Source organism: Hippocampus bargibanti, linkage group LG16, assembly GCF_051943395.1.
Source record: "Hippocampus bargibanti isolate YZ-2025 linkage group LG16, ASM5194339v1, whole genome shotgun sequence".
NCBI lineage: Eukaryota > Metazoa > Chordata > Actinopteri > Syngnathiformes > Syngnathidae > Hippocampus > Hippocampus bargibanti.
The window spans coordinates 8090410-8113552 of NC_142749.1; the positions used below are offsets into that span (position 1 = coordinate 8090410).

At 40.3% G+C, this 23143-nt stretch overlaps 1 protein-coding gene across 1 annotated transcript in view; it reads left to right on the top strand.

Annotated features, from left to right (window-relative positions):
- Nucleotides 1–20822, top strand: part of pcdh1a (protocadherin 1a) — a 91411-nt gene extending 70589 nt beyond the window's left edge. Inside the window, exon 5 of the mRNA XM_089017281.1 lies at nt 16341–20822. Coding sequence (XP_088873407.1) covers nt 16341–16711 — 371 coding nt within the window. The 3' untranslated portion in view covers nt 16712–20822. The remainder of the gene's footprint in view (nt 1–16340) is intronic.
- The last annotated feature ends 2321 nt before the right edge of the window (nt 20823–23143 follow it).

Genomic DNA, 23143 nt, shown 5'->3' on the forward strand with positions numbered 1-23143 from the left:
TGGGGATCAACCTCTTTTTCAGCCTTTATTGCACCTTCCTGGCAACAATCTGTGATTTGCTTGTATGAAAATGAGGAACAAAACATGTAACCATGGAGATATCTTCTGGAGGAAGACAATGCAGTGAGAGAATGTCATCTTAATGGGGCTTTTTGGCCTGTGAGTCACAGTTTGGGTACCTGCCTGGTGCCTTAATCGGATCCAAATGCACAGATGCATGTGTCATCGTACAGATCTTGTGTCGTTTTTCTAGCTAGTACTGTAGAGGGCTACGCCCATCCGGACCAACCGCTGGATCTGCTATGAGATATACAAAGCCATGTGACTTTTAGATATTTATGTATTTATTCCAAGCATCGTCTATGGGAAAGAAGCCCCATCAAGTGGTCCCCTGCGGCAACTTGTCTTGAGTAATACGCCTATAATTCTGACATCATACAGGCACACGCATTGTGCTGCTGCTGTTTGTTGCCGCCCGCTTGTTTGTAATTTTACTGTCGAGCAAATAGGTCACTGGAAGAGCCTAACTGGAGCAGAATTAAACTTTCTAACCTGGATTAGGCTTTGACACCACAGACAGACAACATTTTGTCAACACTCTATTGTGCCGGAGGCCTTTAAGACCCATTGAATCTAGTTCTGAATTGGAAACATTGATGAGTGAAATCATCATGTTGCTCATAAATTAATATGTATTATGAAATAATATAATAATGATAATAATAATACATAAAATACTACTAATATGTACATAAAATAAAATAATAATAATAATAATAATAATAATAATAATAATAATAATAATAATAATAATATCTTGCTTGCGTGATTACAAACAGTTCACCTCCACACAAAACAATTGGTCCTCACTGAAAATAACCGTAATCATTTCAAGAAGTCCAAACCTCTGAATTTTCCTGAGATTTCCGCCACACGTGAACTTTAGAAGGAAGTGCAATAGAATCCTCATTATCTCAATAAATCTACCTTCTCAGATTTCATTTCAACTTCTTTCACACGCTAACATGATTTCTCTGTAGTTTCATCATTCTGTCCTGCTGACACGAATAACAATAGTGATGATCATATTTTTCAGTGAAAAATGCATACCTATATTTTATTTTGATTCTGCACCTACATTTAAATTAGGATGTACTGTCTACAGCAGGGGTCGGGAACCTTTTTGACTAAGAGAGCCATAAAAGTAAAATATTTAGAAATGTTTTTCAGTGAGAGCCACACGCACGCGCGCGCACACACACACACACAAACGCACGCGCGGCCACTTTTCAACAAATTATCAGAATGTATTATTTAAAATAACTTTGTGATAGTACTCACCGTTGACATGAATGGTTTTCCGTTCCTCGTGATTGGTAAAAATCCAGGCAAACGATCGGAATGAAATTCAATTTGCCCGTCCAGAGGCGAAGTTACTGCTAGCTAGCCTGCGCACGGCTAATAAGCTTCCACACTTGCTATCTGCAATCTACTTCTCGCAGAAGTATGTTGATGCTAACGTTAACATGTAACAACGGCTTGTTAAAATGTCACTGACATTCGACTGTTTCATGGATGGTATTGTTTCATTGCAAATTAGAATCAGAACATTTTCTCCCCTCTAATGCTCCGGTGCATTCACGCTGAAGTGCACTAGTTGGGCTCATTTAAAGGGGCGTTTAACGGTTTTAACATGACGGCCACTATCATCCAATCAAAATGGCGCTTTCGGCCATTGTAGGTCAGTGTCATCCAATCAAAATTGCGCTTTCCGCCAACTGCAGCCCCAACGGGAAATGAACGGCGAAAAAAAAAACGACAATATGTATTTAGTTTTATCGAAATCGAGCCATATGCAATCATCAAAAGAGCCATATATGGCTCGCGAGCCATAGGCTCCCGACCCCTGGTCTACAGGCTTTACCAACACATGAATGACATTGGTAAAATGATAAACACCCCAATTCATTTTCGAAATAATTTTCAATCACAAAATAACAATAGATATTAGGCTCGATGTGGTTTTAACACCACAGTCATGCTCAAATGTTCTGGGATTTGCACTGATCTTACAACATTAGTGAGTGGTGACTTAGTCAATATCCCCGAGCTTTGTACATCCTCATCAGTAGCGGCTTGTCAAGAGTTTGCGCCCCCGGTCGAGCTGACTCACTTGTTAGAAAAGCCACAAATTAAACAATGAAAATTACATTTTCATATTGCAGCCTGGTATCGAGTGGTTAGTGTGTCAGTGCAGATGTACCAGGTTCAATTCCAGCTCCTGGCTTCCGGAGTTTTAATGTTCTCCCTGTGCTTGCATGGGTTTTCTACAGGTCTTCCGGTGTCCTCCCACATTTCAAAAACATGCATGGAAGCTGTTTGATCCCTACAAATTGCCTCGAGGCACAAGTATAAGCGAGAATGGTTGTTCAATTCTGTGTGACCTGTGATTGCCTGGCAACCAATTCAGCAGGTTCCCTGCTTACTGTCCAAACACAGCTGAGATAGGCATCAGCACCCCCGCGACCCAAGTGAGGATGAAGTGATTCGGAAAATTAATGACAAAAATATTTGTATTTGTGTATCATGATTCAGGGGGCTTCGGTGCATACTCTTTTCTTATTTATGAATGAAATGACACATATCGGCACACATACAGATCACAAAATCTATTTGCCTGCACCACGATCAAATTCACCATAATACCTGCATAATACAAGCTCAAAAGCTTGTCTAAATTCTCATTTAATTTCAGTCACCAAATTGTCAGGTACGCTGGGGGCCTGTAAAAAACTAAAATAAAAATAGTGCAGGAATATCCAGCATCCAGCGGTCTGCCAAATTGACTGCCTGAGGAGGGGTCTTGTTAAGTGTCACCACTATGCATCTTGCAGGCAATGCTCGTGAGGGGGGCAAACCCACTTCAACCTCAGTTTGTCAAGTGGTTCAGGCAGGCATCAGAGAAAAGCCCCAAGGGGTCATCCCGCCACACTGTGTTGTTGGCTACCAAGACCGGCTGAAACTCTCTCTCGCTAGTGTTCTGGCCCTTAATGATGGATAGAACCCGAGGGAAATTCCCTGATTTCGGTCAATTAAGGATATTGTTGCAGTTGTACGTCCAAACACATTCATCAGGGATCCCAGACTTCCCCTATTTGGCGGAATTCCGCTATTTTTTTCCGCCAAAGTGATATTTTCTATTTTCATATAAAAGTTATTTTATTTCCGTGTACAACCGCTAAAACGTATGTTTTGAAGGGTGATAGGATGATCAGAATGTGTAGTGCTTGAGTTGGTATGCTTTCGTGTGCTTTGGTCGATGTCGGATGCTTCCGTTGACAATCGGGATCGCTCGGGAGTAAAATACCACGAGACTGTGCGCAATGAAACGAGAAAACAAATGGCAGCTCCTTACAACGCTTTTCGTCAGTAAACTTGTGCAAAACATTGTCGCATTTTTGGTACTTGTATGTTTAATGTGTTAATAGTATAAACAGTGTAGGTCAGATATATTTAGATTTTGTTTTGATGTAAAGCTTGCATGCACGTGTTCCATGTGATTGCTCGCTTGGGAGAGCACGCGACTTTTCACATTGTAAAGATGTCGTGGAAGAGAGATATCCTACGCAATAGTGATAGTGGAGCGGTGACGTGTCTGGATGGAGGGATAAAGAATATGTGGAATTGGGCATGGTTAGAAAAACAAGTCGACAGATGCCCGCTTTCAGATTGCATATATAAACATAAAAATCCGGGGAAAGCCCTTTGCAGTCTTTGTGATGGAAAAGTCACCAACTATGGTGGCAAAGGATGGCTGTCACTCACACAGCATTGTGAGGGAAACAAACATGCAGAGAAAAAACATTGAGAAAGCAGAATTACAAACTACCTGGTGAGTCATTCGAATTCATAGATTATTATTCTAATGAGGGAAATTATGATAGGGCATGTTTATTAGCTTGCACACTTGCTTTCTGCTGTCTCTCACAGAAGTATATTGATGCCAACGTTATCATGGGGCTTGTCAAAGTGCCACTGATATTCAACTGTTTTTACTTTGTTACTTCCGGGTTGAGTTAACGCTGGCGCGTGTGGCTGCTGCTTCTCAACACAGAAAAAATATCCTGTGACTGTAAATGAAATGTATTATGTTGAGAGCCTTTTACTGAGCGAGTTGCTTGTCCTGTAGCCACAAAGGGACATAAGTCTTCTTGTGCCGGTCCCAAGCCGGCATAAATACAGAGGGTTGTGTCAGGAAGGGCATCCGACGTAAAAGCTTGGCCAAAACAAACATGCGGATCAAACCTCTAAAGATGGAGGACACTGATTTGCTGTGGTAATAATAATAATATATAATAATATATATATATAATAATAATATATAATAATAATAATAATAATAATAATAATAATAATTATTATTATTATTATTATTATTATTATTATTATTATTATTATTACTGTTGACATGTTGTATACCATGATTTTAATAATGCTAAACTAACTAACTTGAATAAGACCTGATTGGAGATGATGACCAAAGTTGGTGAAAAACCTCTATAAACATGATAAACGGTATTTGTATAATTATATAGCAGATATTTAATATGCAATATTGCATTCATAAATTTACGGCCCCCTTGACCCCCAGCTGATCTGTTTCATTTTCCTCCATTTTAATTTCCCTTTGCTGGGATCCCTGAAACAGGAATGTACAGACCGTCAAAAGTAATGTAACGCCAGTATGGTTATGTTTGATTTCCTCCAAGTGCCTTCCAGTAAAGGGATCAATTCCTAATTTACTGTACACTGTGCATACATCTATATTCAACAAGCCTCAAGCAATATGACATGAGTTTGACCTGTGTCGCCTTGTTACCATTCATGCATGCTTTATATCCAGGGCACCTGAACTTTTAATACATTGTGCATTGCAAACAAAATATGACAATTCTCTTTTGAACAGTGTCAAATCTCACGAATCCCTTTGCTGTCGTTTGGAACGTGTTCCTTTCAGAGCACATGTTTTTGCTTGAGTTGTCCCTGAAGAGTTCTTGATCTTCAAGTATACTGACAGAAATTTTCTATAATGAAACTTCCTTCCCAAGCCAGCTTTCTACTGACTGTCTACTTTAATTAGGCAGTCAACTCTATACCACTGGAACATTGTCACTGATTTGTGAGGGTTTCTGTGGGGGAGTCTTGTAGCTCTTGCAATTCATCGGTGAAAACCAGAGGTCTATTGGACTTGAAATATTGCAAGGCATCTACACTTGTCACTCATCTTGATGAGCTATTTTCTTTGAAACTGTGTCTGGCAGGAAAATGAGGTAGCCATCATACACAGGCACTGAAGAACAGATGGCAAGTACAGCCATAAAAAGACTGATGTTTACTCATGTGCCTTTGTTTCATAGATTTTTTGGGGGGGAAATGGTGGAGGGAGTACTTCCTAATTTTCCTAATGCATATATTCATTTCAACATACTAATCTACCAGATGTAAGGATGTACTGAAACACTAAAAGCACCATTATTTGAGTAGAACAATATTATGGACAAACACAGACTCAGTGTGCATGACCAAAGGTATGCCGATATTTATTCATGTTTTATTTTAGTTCCGGCTAAGGCAATGTTACATTTATATAGCTTAATATTGGTACCAAAGTCAGGTGATACAATTAGTTCAATCTGTCATTTTTTTCCCTCAAAATGTATATTTTAAACATTAATTGATGGGCGTTTAAAGGAGGGGATGAATGATTCACAATAATGTCGTGAAGTGCACGCGCCAGTAGTGGATGTTGTGGCTGCCACTGATGCTCTTGTATCTGAAAATTTGTCCTTCCGACCATCCATCATCCATACGTTCATCCTTCAGGGATGATTCCACGGAGGAATCACTGTTTTGGTACCATATAAACCCAAAAAAAATGAAACAAGACTCAGTGAAGGCTTTTTCCAAATCTTGCAGACTGTTTTTTTGCAAACTCTAAGTCTATAGAATGCACTTCAATTCTTGTGATGACACCTGGCTCGCCTCAAACCGTTTTCTGAGAAAAATGATCACTTGGCAGGAGGTGATACTATGTTCCTTTGCCTATTCAATTGAACTGTCATATATGTTATGTGGGAATACACACACAAGGCATGGGGCCTACATTAGATTATAATGGAAAACCATCTCTGAACTGTATTCTATTCAAATGACTATCTTGCTTGATCTTACAATGTCTCACACTTTTACGATCAGAGATAGATAGATTAACCAAGGGATGCACGACGATCAATATGGGGGAAGGGGGAGAGCAAATGGTTCATGGAAGACATGTCAAAACAATCAATGATAGGCAGAACTTGGAGTAACCCTGCACACTGAGACTTTTGGAAGGAATATTTCTTACAGCATATTTACTGCCGTTGATTTTTTTGTTTTTGTTTTTATGTCGATGACAAATGTGCATGCGCGAGTGTTATATACTGTACAAGAACTATGTGGAAGAAAATTAACATTAACCCATTGCAACTCCAGTCAAATAATCTAATTCTGTATCCCATAGGGAAAACGTTCTTCAAATTGTAGGCCTAAACATGTGGACCGAGCTGATTATCGCACATTCAGGCATCATGGATCGACTGAGGTTTAAGGTGATGCCATGATGGCACATGGGTCAGTAGAGTGAAAACATAATGCTTCACAGGCTGAGACCATTAAAGAAACATTACAAGAAAAAAAATCACAGCTTAGAGATAGGAATAGACACCCTTGGTCTTTCCAAGTAAATGTCACATTCATCAGCAAAGGTTCAGGTGATTAAACACTGTTGAACAATCATGGCAATATTTGGGAGGAATAAACCGCTTAAAACGTGTATTTTTTATTTTTCCTTTATGAGCAGCAGTTTGAGGTCCAACATCAATGCTATCAAAAGGCCCAAAAATAAGCCGCATTTTGCACAAGAAATCTGTACGGGGTGTCAGGGGCGCAGTTGGCAAAATAATTATGCAAAACGTACAAGGTAGGCAGCTTTAAAAAAACAGGAGTTGTAGAACTGAGATTTCCCACACAGGTTTTTTTTTATTTACATTTGGCTGACATCAGATAAGGTCAAATACCTTTTATTATTTCTGTACATGTTGTTTCTCATTTTATTCATTGATATATGACAGTGACTTCACATTATCAAATAATGAACTGCCACCCCTCAAGAGGGAGCAGGGAGAGCACATGATAGTATACTTATTTTTTCATTATTTTATTTATTTATGTATTTATTTTTTGGGGAAAATGCAATAAATATTTATTGTGCCTTATTTTTCTATTTTTTTTAATTCATGAAAATCGACATGGCTGCCTGCATCTAAGAACGACAGTGATTGCAGTTCCCACACTGCAAAAAAAAAAAGGAAAATCTATTTTCACCAACCTTTTTCAGCAACTTCAATTGAAATAAAAAATACCTGTTTTTTGTGCAATTTCCACATTCATTATGTTTTTTTCTTTTATTGATCTATTTCAAATTCAGTTTCGCTTCAGTTTATTGACGCTTCATTCAACAAAGAACACCAAATGTTCTGGTCTATAAAGCGTACCTTCAATGAATGATAGATTAAAACCTTTGTCCATATATAAATCACACTGGATTATAAGGTGCATGGTCAGCTTTTGAAAAAAGAAAAAAAATCTTTTTGGTACGCCTTACAGTGCGGAAAATATGGTAACTTCTGTCTGTGTTCACATTTTCCGAGTGGCTTGACCAAAACTGGTGTTGCCCAACACATCACATATCACCTCCTCTATTGGAGGAGCCAGTGCATAGCGTGATCTGTCAGATGGTGTCAAATGCAACCACTCACAAAGCAGTCTTCAAAAATAAGGTCTTCTTAGGAAAAATTGTGCATGTTGGAAAGAACTGACAGAAGTTTACCGTCACTCGGCGAACCATCCACATCAGCTCTTCCTGGCATGCTGATGCCTGCCATGTCCGCTCATCAGGCACTTGTCAGCATGTGGCTTTACCTGCGAAGGGATTCGAACACTTCAAACTTCCATCCATGAAGTGAAGGCAATCTCTTAATCTCTCATCTGGATTGAATCAAAATCCACAAGAAAGTGTGATTAAATGAGCCAAATTTCAAAGTGGTACTTAATGCCAATTTACGCTGCAACGATTTCAGAGCTCACACAATGCAGATAGACAGTTGTCCAAATGAATCCAGAAAACATCTAGGTGTAATGTAAGCATGTTGAAAACATTCTTAAAACAACAACAACAACAGGAACAACAACAAAGGTGGTTGCATTCACCTCTTCTGCAACCATTGGCATCTACCCAACACATGACGCACCACATTGATATCATACAGAAAATGTTTTGGACCTAGAGAAATGTGGTATTATAATTAACGAAATAAACTATACTATATAATAAAGTCATTTTATTTACATTTGTGATGGTCGTTGATGGCTTGATGGAATGGAGTGGCCGGTTTCATCAGCATTAAACACTTGATGAAGAACGTAGCCTTCTTCTTTCTTTCTAATTGTACTTTGTTCCTAATCAATTGTGTTCTGTTTAGCACGGTTGATTTGATAGATTTTTGCATCAAGTGTACAGATGGCTTGTGTGGGTTATTTGTGGAACCTGATTGATGGGAATTTTAACCTTGCAGTCTACCCTCTGCCTTTGAACTATCCAATTAAAACAAGTCCAAATGTCACTGTTTTATACGTCTGCCTGTCTCTTTAATGTTTAAACCACCTCCCCGCACTGCTGCGTTGTTGACAAATCACAAGTCCTTATATATATCTCTCTCATCTCATTTTCCGTACCGCTTATTCCTCATTAGGGTCGCGGGGGTTGCTGGAGCCTATCTCAGCTGTCTTCGGGCACGAGGCGGGGGACACCCCGTACCTTATATATATATATATATATATATATCATTCACTCCCTGAAGGAACAATAGCAGACATTGAAAACAGCTACAAGTACCTCGGTATACCACAGGCCAATGGCAACCTCGAATTAGCAACAAGGAAAGCGGCTACGACCAAATACCTCCAGCGGGTGAGGCAAGTCCTCAGAAGCCAGCTCAATGGCAAGAACAAGACCCGGGCAATAAACAGCTATGCCAGTGATCAGATACCCTGCAGGAATAATAAGGTGGCCAAAGGAAGAGATTCAGACCACGGATGTTAAGACCCGAAAACTCCTCACCATGCACGGAAGGTTCCATCCCAAGTCCAGCACCCTGAGACTGTACACAAGCCGTAAGGAAGGAGGCCGGGGACTAGTGAGTGTGAGAGCCACTGTCCAGGATGAAACATCCAAGCTTCATGAATACATCAAAGAGAAGGCTCCAACGGATGATGTACTCAGAGAATGTCTCAGTCAATGGGGAACAGAGGATGAGGTGCTGGAAGAGGGACAATCATGGGAGGAAAAGCCCCTACACGGGATGTACCACCGAACCATAGCAGAAGTGGCTGATCTCAAGAAGTCCTATCAGTGGCTAGAGAGGGCTGGCCTAAAGGACAGCACAGAGGCACTCATCCTGGCTGCCCAAGAGCAGGCCCTGAACACCAGAGCCATAGAGGCAGGGATATACCACACCAGACAAGACCCAAGGTGTAGGTTGTGCAAAGAGGCCCCTGAGACAATCCAACACGTAACTGCAGGGTGTAAGATGCTGGCAGGGAAAGCCTACATGGAGCGCCATAACCAGGTGGCTGGCATAGTCTACCGAAACATCTGTGCGCAGTATGGACTGGAAACCCCAAGGTCAAAATGGGAAACACCTCCCAAGGTGGTGGAGAATGACCGAGCAAAAATCCTGTGGGACTTCCAGATACAGACTGACAAGATGGTAATGGCCAACCAACCAGATATCGTGGTCATAGATAAAGGGGAAAGGAAAGCCGTTGTCGTGGATGTAGCGGTCCCGAGTGATGGGAACATCAGAAAGAAGGAACATGAGAAAATCGAGAAATACCAAGGGCTCAGAGAGGAGCTGGAGAGAGCCTGGAAGGTAAAGGTGACAATCGTGCCTGTGGTGGTTGGAGCACTCGGGGCAGTGACCCCCAAACTCGACGAGTGGTTGCAACAGATCCCGGGAACAACATCGGATATCTCGGTCCAGAAAAGCGCAGTGCTGGGAACAGCACGGATACTGCGCAGAACCCTCAAGCTTCCTGGCCTCTGGTAGAGGACCCGAGCTGAAATGGGGACAGACACCACCCATGGTGGGTGAGACGAGGATTTTATATATATATATATATATATATATATATATATATATATATATATATATATATATATATATATATATATATATATATATATATATATATATATATATATATATATATACAGTAAAGTCTCGTTATATCGATATCGGATATATCGATAGTCCCGGTTATATCGATACTATTTCTATGCACGCACGGAGAAAATTACATGCAAACAGGGTCGGATATATCGATAGTCCCGGTTATATCGATATTTTTTCGGACTCCCTTGAATATCGATATAACGAGACTTTACTGTATATATATATATATATATATATATATATATATATATATATATATATATATATATATATATATATATATATATATATATATATATATATATATATATATACACACACACATTAATAGACTATACCTGGAAAGCTGTCAAAGGCAGGTGATGTTTTGTATTTGAGCAGCTGAGTATACCAAGCGTATTTTTGAATAAATGCATCTAATTATCCGCAGTGTAACGTGACAGACAGCGTTACAACGTATGGGTGATTGGCTTTCAAGTTCAGGCGACATTTTCTTTGACCGAAAATATTTTAATCATGTCTGCAAGACCATCAAGTACATGTGGCAGGTTGCTAACTCCATCTTGCTTTTTTTTTGCATTCTTCTGCAAGGAGAATGTGTGGATGTCAAAACTGTTGTGTGCAATCAATCCTCACTTCTTGCATCATTTTAAAAAATGCACGCCTCTGGAGAACAAAAAGGAAGGCTTTCGGTCTTTCAGCGTGCCGTGACAAACTGCTCAGAGCACCTGTATTAAAAAAAAAACCTTGACATGTCACAGGTAAAGATATACAAAACCCCGGTTTCATGTTGTTTTTCTTCCAAATATGACAAACGCTGTATGCATTCACAGCCAGTTATAGTGACAGCCAGAACCAGGCACTAATGTCTGCTAAGATGTGGAGGATTTTTCTTCCTGGAATTTTGTTAGTTATTTACCACATGAACTGGTTGCAGGGACCAGAAACACAGCCAATAATATCACCCACATACTCCCAAACGATAGTGGCTGTTATCCCTCTATGAGCTGTGGCTCTCATATTTTTTCCACCATCGATCATAGTCGCCGCACGCACTAGAAGGCAGCCAGTGGGGAGACGTAGCATTTGCAATCAAACGGAGAGCAGCAGTGTGAAATCTCAGGAAGAAGCAGCTTCCCTACCACCACCACCACCAGCTTCCAATGCCTTTGGGCAGGGGATCAGACGATGAGGAAGCCTGCCTCAGACACTCAACACCTCCCACTGGCACCCTGATGCAAGCAGCATGCAAACCCCCCCCCCCCCTCACATGTATCAGTCAGCCAGGGGGGTGGGGTTAAACTGTGCGAATACCCCTACCCCTGTGACTATGATGCAGAGTCCATGTTATGCCACTGTAACCGAAGTGCGTTTTGCAGAGGTCCATACTGAGTTAGTGATGAGGTGGCAGGGATGGAAGAATGTGAGGAAAATGATTATTATTATTATTTCGGGTGATGCATGATCTCATATTGCACGCGAGACATATAGAACATAAATGGAGAACATTGCAGGTGCATTTGGTTCTAATGCTGGGGACAGGACATTATTTCTGGTGCATGCAAATTGGAAGAAATACAACTACTCCTCGTTAAAGTCAAATCATGCGGCCAATTCCACTTGCAAAACAGAGCAGCAATTGTTTCCCATCATCATTTCTCTTAAATGCTCCTTCCATTAAATAACCACCTGATGTGTTCTTGAATACAAAGTTGAGCACACGTCTTTCTTTTCAGTGTGCTTAATTTTTCATGAATGGTCACCTGGTGTCATAGGCTTGCTGTTACAGCTGACCATGTATGAAAAAAGCGGCACATCTTCGACATATTTCAGAAAAGCTCATTTACATTATTATTTAGTTGAAATGAACATTTTGGGAGTCAGGTCTTCATGATTCACAAGTTCATTGTTGCTTGAGCTTGGCGCCCTTTTCACCCCGCCTGTGCTCATTTAGCTCATCAGTTGATATTCACCTTTAGGATTCCCGGCTCAGGAGTTTGCATTGGAGCGATAAACAGATCGTGCTCTTTTGTATATTTCGACTTCAGTCAACCTTCAACAATAAATTATTCATTTCTTGCACTGCATTAAAGAGAAGGGGGAGAAAAAAGTCCTTACAAGCATGTGCATTAGTGTTATTGCATGTTGACAACCGCTAGAAGCTGACGTGCATGGGCTTGAAACGATATGCATACTCATGACAGCAACAACACTGACATGGTAGGCTGTAGTACCCGAATTTAGACCATTCGCTTGTTTAATTATCAACACTATTTCACAAATAAAACCGTACAAGAATGGAGATGAATCGCAAAAAAATTAAATAAATAAAGTGATGCCACTTGGAGTGTGAAAATAGCTGCTCTTTGAACACTGATGTTGTCTCCTGGTACAAGCGAAATATGCGCTTTGACATTGCGAGAAGAACATGTGAGACTTTGGCAGGCTGTGAGCTGTCGTTGCTTATTTTATGGCCGTTGATGTTGTTGATGAGCATGCAGCGGTCCTTGGCATCAACGTGCATTAAATGCTTTTTTTTTTGTTTCATTAAACATGTCCACTGCCTTAAAAACTGAAGTCAATTAGTCAAACTGACTATCAGTCACAATGTTTTGACCCTCTTTTCCCGTCCTTGAGTCGATAAAATATAAATCTGTTGACACATAGTAGCGAAAGAAAATATATTCTTCATGGCAATATGGAGGGCAAAAAAAAAAACAGGTTTCAGTCATGATGCGTAAATGATTTTTGGTCTTGCAGCTATGCAAAATTTGACACGAGGGGGCTTGGTGTGGAGTAAACCTCCTGGAAGCTGTGGAGAGGTTTTAATCAAGTGTGAAATCCTTTTGGAGTCTTTGCCTACCCAAGTGTGCTCACGCTCAGATGCTCGACAATTCACTCAACTCTCCTCTCTTGAACATATTTTTTGTAGCTGGGGTCCATTTCACCAAAGTGATGCATGCAGACAATATTTTCTTGGACGAGATGAGAAATAAACTTCCCTCACCGTGTACGAGATATCTCTACACACACACACACACGGTCCCCTATTTTCGTAGCTCTGATAATTTAAATGTAGGTATATTGTGTTTTTACATTTGAGTTGAATTAATTTCCAAAGTACCATTTTATTGAATAGAATTGTTGGTGAATGACAAAATTAAGCTGAAATATGAAAAGCCTTGATTACTTGTGAATGAAATACCATGAGATCCTATGAAACCATCAATTAGAATTAGGGGAACAAAGAGATTAAGAGCAACAATAGGTAAAGCAACAAACAGACTTAAGACAGCATTAACCATTGGGACAAACAATTTGAAATCCACTACGGATTATTTTGCACCTGTATATATGTGGGATCATTTTACCTTCAAATAACAATTTCAAAAGCAAAGTCGTACACCAACTTGTGATAAAAGCAAATGACATCCTTGTCATTGCCACGACAACCGTCACGACACCTACAACTTCAGTCTCTAATAGGGGTGGACCACCTGGCACACCCTGTATTGAAAACGGCATCATGGCTAACATTACTGTTCAGAAAATGGTGCTAGGCTCACGGCCAACTTTGCCGCACCTCTGCATTCTCCATATTTATTTCAAAGCAGAATGTTGTTGACACAGGCAACTTCCATCTGCGTTTAGGATGCTTTTACGATCCATTACCATTCGCTGCAGCTTGAAGTCAATAAGATGTCCTGCTGTCAACAGATGGTTCCAAACAATAGATGTATTGATGAACTCATTCACTGCCATTCCTGAATTTATTCGCTAATTGAAAAGAATGACGTCGGGCGCCAATCCCGAATCTGGTTGGGTTTTGTTTTTTCTTGATGGGGCAGGGGATTTGTTTCAAACTTCTGTCAGACCTTTGGCAATGTTTTTCCCTCCCACGAGGGCATCATTTACCGTTTGTACAGCCGCCCCCACTTTCAATGCAGATAACTTGACAACTAAGTAAGCTTGATTTTTTTTCTGATGAAAGAAGAAAGTCTAAGGTTTCTTACACTGAATTGAATGTTTATGTAGTCTTAAAACTCAATATTCGGTGAGTCCTGCAATTTGAGTGAAAATGACAAAAATCAATACACAAAAAAATGCCACAGGAGTGAATAAATATTTGCATAGTTGAGTTAAAGAATGGGAAATAATAATAGTGTTATGCAACATGACGTTTTTTTTTACCCATGTAGAGATCACATTATTTAAACGAGAGACCAACATCACCGAAAATAGTCATTATTATTTTGGGGGTTCTTTAGAAGCAAATGTCACATTTGTCAAATTTCCCCAGGGTCCAATAAATAAAATCTCTGGCAATTATATCACTAAGAAATATTTCTAATTGATTTTCGCAGCTTCTATTTGCACTTTAAATGAGTTGTCCAGATCTAAATCTGGATGAGGGTTTAAAAATCTGTAGTACACAAAACACTTCAAATCTTGTAAAAAGCTAGGACAACACAAACTATTATGATTAATTTAAACCCTCACAGGCTCTATTCCACCCATATAGGTTTGACATTTTGGGAAATAATTATCATGCCGCTGGTCAAGAATACAATCCTGATGGTGAGTCACTGTTAAGATGGCATTTGCTCTTCAGGCTGCCTCAACTGCCTCTGCTACTCCATCTCTTGTGGTTGCATCAGTCGGGTGCAGCAACATCATTTTTGCCGCTCAACCACCAAGCTCTGCGCCTTTCCCACAAATACATCCGCTTGAATACTCACTGGCCTGTTTCTGCTAGAACAGACAAGGCACCCGTAATGCGCATTGCTCTTTTTATTGTACGTGCAACGTTGACATGACATCACGCTAATGTCTTTATCAAAGCGATCAGACCCTTGCGCATGGCTCGTGTCAGAGTGATGTTGTCTGTTCTACGCTTTGCAGACATTGATTGCATGTCCCTTGTCAGACTATGAAGGGATAACAAAGACAAATTCCAAACGCTTTCCTTTTAACCGCCACCAAAAGTGTCATCCGTCAACAGGTAGACTGCGTGACAAGCCAGCAGCCTGCCGCACTCAACGACAGGACTATTCTTCCTGCTTACCGTAATTTTCCAAAATAGACGGTCACTTTAAATCAATAAACAACCATTTGCAGCATACGATGTCAGTTACTATTACGGTAGTTTAACATTCAATGGTTTTATTGATTGTTTTTTTTTTGTTTGTTTTGTTTTTGTACTTGCTCGGTATTCTAGTTAAGTTTACGAGTGGTTATTCTCATCAATATGGCATTTTCACAAGACACTTCATTTGACACATTTGGCCATGAGTTGGTTGTTTTTTTACTTCTGTGCTAAATTTTGGATTAACACTGTAAAAACTCCATTGACACACAGTTATTTTGTCATCTGGAGTTTTTTGCACATGGAAATTGGGTCATTGGTTCAAGCTCCTATTGAATTAATTAGAAAAAGTTGATATATCAAGAATGTGTGCTCCGTGAATCAATATCGCACTGTGCTGTCTGTCTTTTTTTGTTGTTGTATCTTTGTGTTTTTCCAAATGCTGATACTTTTTAAGGGTTGGGGGGGAGGGTATTTTTTTCTTTTTTTTCTCCAGAAAACAAATTGAATGTAGTTCACATCAATACGTTACTATTGAAGCGGACAACGTTTTGGCGATGTACTATTTCAAGCATGCCGGACCAACTGCTGCGGGATACTAATAAATGACATAGAGACACCGCACGTCATCTCCTGAATGTATCGCATCAACTAGTGGACTACGCACAGTAGTGCTCATTACACGGCCATAGCAACAGCTACATAGCAACTGCTGCTCACTGCATAGCAACAGCTGCAAATACCTCAAAAGAGGTGATGGGGGGGGGGGGGGGACAGAGGAGAGGGGGGATGGATTCTTTTTGTTCTGTTGACACCATTTCTGATCGCAGACGGGATTTCAGGATGTTTATCAATGTTTGTGTTTGATGAATGTGATATTTCAAAACAAACTAAAAATGCCTTGTTCTCTCTGCCTGCAGACATTCGCTCACTGCCTGATGTGGCAATGACTGGAAACTGTACAACCGAGTGCAGCGAATTGGGCCACTCAGATGCGTGTTGGATGCCCGGGCATCCCTCTCCTGTACGTAGGACGAGGAACCCGCCGAAACTCTCTACCTTTGTGCCTTACCAGGAAAGAGAGAGTCTTGGACGCCTGGCAAATGGCAACGCCATTCTGGGTGGCGAAGAGCACCGGTCACGCCTTCCACCCTCTCGCAGTGCCTATGCTAGCAGTGGTCACGATGCCAGTCAGGACTGTCCCTTGGAGGAGATGCCGCTCAGTGTAAACTCCGACTTTCCGCCCACCTCGCCGCCTGCTCACACTCCTAAAAGAGAAATATATCTGTGAATATCACCCTTGAAATCAGTGCAGAAATGAATAAAAGATCAACCAGTGGCAGTAGAACAAATAAGGCAGCCCACTTAACCAATGCCAATGCCCAGTTGAAATTCACAGTTGACAGTCATGCATTCAATTAACGGCATGATCACTTGCCATCGCCACTTCTGTTTAACTTATTTGCATTTTTATGACAAATCCCGCAGTTAATTGATACACCATATTGTTTATTTATTTGTATGGAAATGGATCGAAATGAGCTCATTGATTAACTGATAGCCTAATTGTTGTAGTTAGCCAAGTCCGACGGTGTAAAGTGATCTTTCAAATTTGAAACTTGTGATCAGTGCTGTTGTGCCATTTTGATCGACGGCCAAAAAGGCATCTATCAAGTGGCATTATGCTTTTAACTAACAATCAACTGACATGTTCTATTGATGTACAGTGCTGTAAATACATTTTGAATGGTGTGCTCTACATATATTTTTGTCTGGCAGAAGCTGATAAAAAAAAACTAAATAGTCATAATTTGGCTATGAAATAAGTCACCGGTGAGGTTCTCTTTGTTGCTGCTGCTGTTTAAACCTTGATGGAAAACATCTCCGGGGAGAGAAGCTCAATATTGTGGAAAGCATTTATCCGCGCCATATAATCGCAAACACCTTCAACCCCTAATCATTGCAAAATGGCCTTTCCCTGTGCCCCCTGCGGCGCTTCACCATGGGTGGAGAAAGCTTTGGAGCAACATATGAACAGACATTATGCTCCATTGAACATCTCAGCACTGTGACTTATTGTTTATCATCAAAACGGTTGACTTGGCCATAGTCCCCTGGAGTCACAATCACCAAATTGTGATTGTTTTTTATTTTTATTGTTTACCTCAAATCCTTGCGAGTCATTCAAAATATACCAGTGTGTCTTCTCCTCCCACCCCCGACACCCATCGCGTTTTTAAGCTCTTCTAAGTCACACAATCGACTTGCTTGGGCTTTCCATTCATGATCTATGAAGGCATGTTGAGAATTAATGAATATATTAGTTTTTTTTTGTCAGGAAGAAAAAAAAACAATGGGATCTTAAGTGTTTTATTGGAGTTCATGTACTGAATGTGGTCCTCTTCTTTCTGAGCACCTTTTTTTCTATTGCTATCCTATTGTGCTGTTTTCAGGCGTACAAGGAGTGCTCTGTGTATACACTTATTTGAGAAAGATACGTGATACCCTTGAAGAATATCATTCAACTCCTTTGGCAACATAAAATTCCTACTTATTTCAAACCGATAAACACGTTAAGGCAAAAATTAGTGCATCCAAAAGATAGGCTACCAAATGAAAAACAAAGTAATGTAATTTATTCCATACATTGTAAGAATGAAAATTGTAAAGAGCAGTACATTGGGGAGACTCAACAAATTCTCAAAAAAAGACTTTATCAACATCGCAGGGATAATACTAGTGGGCCTCAATCGGCAGTACAGTTGCACCTAAAAGCTAGCAACCACTCATTTGACGACAATGAGGTTAAAATCTTAGCGAAAGAACATAGATGGTTTGAAAGGGGGGTAAAAGAGGCGATTCTTATAAAACAACAAAATCCTTCATTAAACCGGTCTGGTGGTGTGAGGTTCAATTTGGATCGTTCATACAATAGCCTGCTCAGGCAAAACAGGTTAGGCAACTTTCGCAATGCTGATGAGGGTCGTTATGCTGATGAGGTGATACCGGGGGGAGTGGGGGTAATAGGCCAATCGTTAGTCAGGAATGTAGGAACAATCAGTGGGGCCACAGGGGGGGGGTCCCGCGCCCCCCCCCAACCTGAGAGTAGGGACCTATCATAGCTGTGTCCGGCGCCACCAGGTCTGGACATTAGGGATATATAAATGGGGCCGATACGACCAGTCAGACTTTAGTTCGCTGACGAAGCCTCTTGGATAGGAGGCGAAACGTCCGAAACCTTCACTTTTGTACAGATGACGGCTGAAGAAACCTTCTCATCATTCAACTAAATGTTCATTAACATAACGTAAACAGGCTTGGATTCAAAGCCAGTGTGCTCAATACATCCGTGATTTTTCTTCCCCCCTGTGGATACAGAAATGTCCTCCTAATGGAGATTTTCCAAGTCAACCTGAAGGATATGCTTGAAGGACACTTTGTATTAGTCTGTAATTGGAAGCTTGTAACGACTACATTAGCCTGTCTTGCAACATGTTACAGCGCCAGGCGATGTCTTTGATTCAAACGTTGATTTGATGAGTTGTAGATACCTTTCACCTGTGTGGCAAAATTTCCATGGTCAGATCGTGACTAAATAAGGAAGAAAGATCGATGGATAGATGCATCCTAATTAGGGTGAGTAATGAGTCCTGCACTGTGCCGCGTGCGCAAAGCACCTCCTCAGGACAAGGCACCCACCAAATAATGCACACCTACCCGCAGCACTATAATCAGTGAAAAGGATCAGCACTTACCTCATCACGCCGCTATTGAAAACTGCATTTAGAGTAATTGGACTGAATACATATGGAAATTACTGGACATGGCCATGATTAAATAATGTGTGCGATTATCCTGCCTTGAGGGGGAGAGAGCGCATTATGCCATTTTCAAAGCCATTTAGTGACTGAAATAAAATTCAAACAACAGCCATGATGCACTGTGATTAAACCCCCATGAGTACCCCTCAGATAGCCGCTTCATGGCCCGGAAGCAGCGGGGTGATCACTGACCTGGAATAAATGACAAATTGAAAGACGGCAAGGAGTGATAAAGACAATGCCACATCGCCTCAGCCACAACTTTTATTTATCATTATGCGTCTTCTTGACTCATTTATTTAGGACCTGCAACTGCTTTGCATTCTTCTTCCACCAACACCCCCTCTGCAGCCCCCCAGGGTTAATCCTAAACCTTATTCTGCCTCACTACATGTTTATCACTGCACATATCTGAAATATTTCTCCTCCATCATCAAATTGGAGAGGGACGGTCAAGCGTTCCTCTGAATGGAATAACAAGATACTGATTTATGATCACAAAGCAAAATAACCGACGAGATGGACCCTTAGACACTAAGACAATGGAACCAAATTGACCAGTATGTCAACCTTTGATTTAAAGTCTTTCTGAAAGACCCGCCCCTCCTTGAAATCAAGAGGATGACCGTGATCGAAAGGATAGGACATCACATAGCACTGAAATACACGTAAAACATGTTGAATATTGTTTGATTTGTACTTTGCATTGATTTAATATTGAATTCACTTGAGTATACTTTGCCTATCTGTCGTCTGTATTGTAAAGTGATCACTTCTGTGGACAGCTGGACAAATTACTGTGCCGAAATTGGCAAGCGGTTTTGTTTCTGTGTCAGTCAAAGACTTTTCGCAAAGTGGTTTGCGCAAAGAAGAAAAAAGAAAATCTCCCCCCCAAAAAAATCTGTTGATGGTGTTTGTGTACATAGATCTCCACAACCCCTCTGTCTGCCGTCAAAGCAGGCTGAGATTTTCGCATGAATTCCAAAGATAATTGGTTGAAACCGTTTATTGTTTCTTTTCTTTCAGTTTCTGAAATGTCAGTGCTGGTTTATAGTCAAAACAGGCCCTCCTCCTCAACCAGAAATTCAACGGCACCATTTTTTATTTTTTTTCACAGTCCATGAAAAAACAAAGACAATTGCCTTGAGAATGTCTTTGCAACAGAGATACTAGTTGTTATCCTAATCATTGTTATATTTATATAGGACAAAAATGCTTGTGATGTTTTGTACAGTTTATGTACATACAGGTGATACAGGTGATGCTTTCTAAAAATTCTGAGAAAAGCCGATGCCGATGGCACATAAAAATTGTAACCTGTTTTCTTGAGCTGTGCACATCTTTGCCTTGGTTGGATTGACCTTTGCTGAGTGGGTGTGAATGTGGCCGTTCTATGCCTGCACTGTAGTCATTCACTGGCTCCCACCTCCTGATGACTTAATCAAATTGTTTATTGTGAACAGTGGATCGTCCTATCTTCCCGGTTTGTTCAATTCCTGTGTTCCAATTTGTTCTGTTTTAGCATGTTGACAACTTCTCTTGTAATACTGTCCTCATGAACTTTGTAATAAAATTACTTCAGGGAAAAAAAAAAAAAAAAACGTCTATGGTTTGTCTTGTCTTGCCGAATCTAAGGACTGCAAGAAGAGAACAATAACACCAGAGCATAGTGGTTGATTAAAACATTCAAATCCCAAATCTGCCACTTTTCACCTATCCCCAAAACCAGGGGTGGGCAATCCTACTACTGGAGGCCCACCCTCCTGTGTGTTCAAATGAGTAGGTTCAATGTAAGGATTACGCAAAGCTTGGTGATTAGCTGATCATTTGAGTCAGTTTTCTTTTGCAAAAGGGAGATTTGGACCACATCCAGGCAGGATGGAGGCCCTCCAGGACGAGGATTGCCCACCCCTGCCCAAAAACAAGGTATACAACGTTTTTAGACGAATTATTAAGTTAACAGCAAAAGTGTAATCACTGTTATTGTTTTTATTAATGAAAAAAAAAAACAATATGTCTTGACTCTTAGGAAGACATGCTTTGCACTATCCTCGATCCGATCACAACATTGCTCATAATGGCCCTGAAATAGTCCCTGTATAGACATAATGCTTTAATATTTGTACTTTATTCAATTCCCTACTCTATTTTCATGAGAATGTGTGCAACAAGCACATCGAGAGCAATTGAGCAGTGCGAGAGCAGTTTTCCAAATAAGGAAGGAGTATCTCATTTCTTTGTGAAGATCCATTATATTGAGAAAGAACCCATCCCGGGCCGTGATGTGAGAAAGTCCCAGGACCTGCGCTTAGAATTTCCATGACTTTGGCAGTACGAGAAGTGGATAATCCCCACCCGATACTCAACCTAATTAGAGCGATTCTATAAAGCATTGAGGAGCCGGCCCCAACTCTACAATGGGCTTTGCTGTGTTGTGATGTTAATTTGAAGATGTTTGTTTGTCTTAGTTTGAAGTTGTTTCATTTTTTTCAAACACTGAAAGGCTCCTTTCAGTTTTTGAATGGTAACACTTTGTATTGCATTCTCAACAGCATCACTGCTGAAGTGACTCCGCCATGGAGGACAACCAAGCACATTTTAATGGCAACAGAGTGTTTGCCATTAAAAGAGGACATGAAGGTAGCTGGTGTGAGAGAAGAGGATGCACAAAACCGGGATAGATGGAGGACATTGATTCGCTGTGGCTGAAGGGAAAAGCCGAAAGGAAAAGAAGATGTTCATACAAACACAGTGGCTTCAGCTGCCAAAACAAAGCCCAGACATTGTTTTGCTAAGTGAAGGCATTTTTTAAAATTCTCCCCTCCTCCAACATTTGTTTGGTTTGGTTCACTCTTTCCCGCAAATCCCGCAATCAATGTGGCATTCAAATCCAAACCCAGTAAAATTTGACAAGCAGACTCTCTAATGTTTTAGATTTTTTTTAGAATTAATTAGAACTAAGAAGAATTAATAGAACTTTTTTTTATAATTAATAGAACTTTTTTAGAATTAATAATTAAAATAAAAGTTGATGGTTACATCAGGGAGAGAAAAGTTATAAATTTCACTTGGGAAGTGTTCAACAGAGTACACTGAACTCAGAATAACTCAGAAAGCAGTTCACCAGGACTATCGCTTTAAATGAACTGTTAATATGTATCTGTATTTTTCTCAATTGTGTTTCCATTCTTTCAATCACTCTACGTCCACTTTGCAATATGTTTTTTTTGTGTTCATCACTTCCCAAAATGCTTTCTTCTCTTATCTCGTTAATGTTATTGATGACTAAATGGACCAGATTCAAATTAGTTGGATATGTGTTGCTGATATCTCCAATGTAATTTTTCTAGGCAAAGAAAAAAAGACAAAGAAGAAAGCTTCTCAGTTATACCCCCATTCTTACGATGCACAGTTGGTGTCATTTTCCCCAAGGCAAATGATTTCACATTTGCGATTTGTGTGTATACTTGTCTCATGACAGATATCTCCGGTTCAAGGTTCACATATCCTCTTTGTGAATTAGAGATATTTGCAACCAAATCAGTTACATCTCTTAACCATCAGATATATTACTTTCCAAAAATCAACAGTTATACCGGCGTTATGGTGGCAAAATTGTTAGTTTGCAAAGAAAAAAAAATATGTCATTGTTAACAGTGCTGATCACAATTTTGTTTTTGAATCAAATTGTTCAAAGTTCGACGACTCCAGGTATTTCCATGTTGGATTTTACCAATGTAAGCATAATTTAAAAATGCATTGTCTGTGCCAGAGTTCAGACAGTGATTCTTTACAAGTGTATGTTTGCAAAGCCTGTCGGCACCGGTTGAACATACAACGTCAGCATTTTGTGCGTCCTGCTGTGAGCTGCTGGCAAGCTCTTTGGCAGCTTTGGAAGTGTT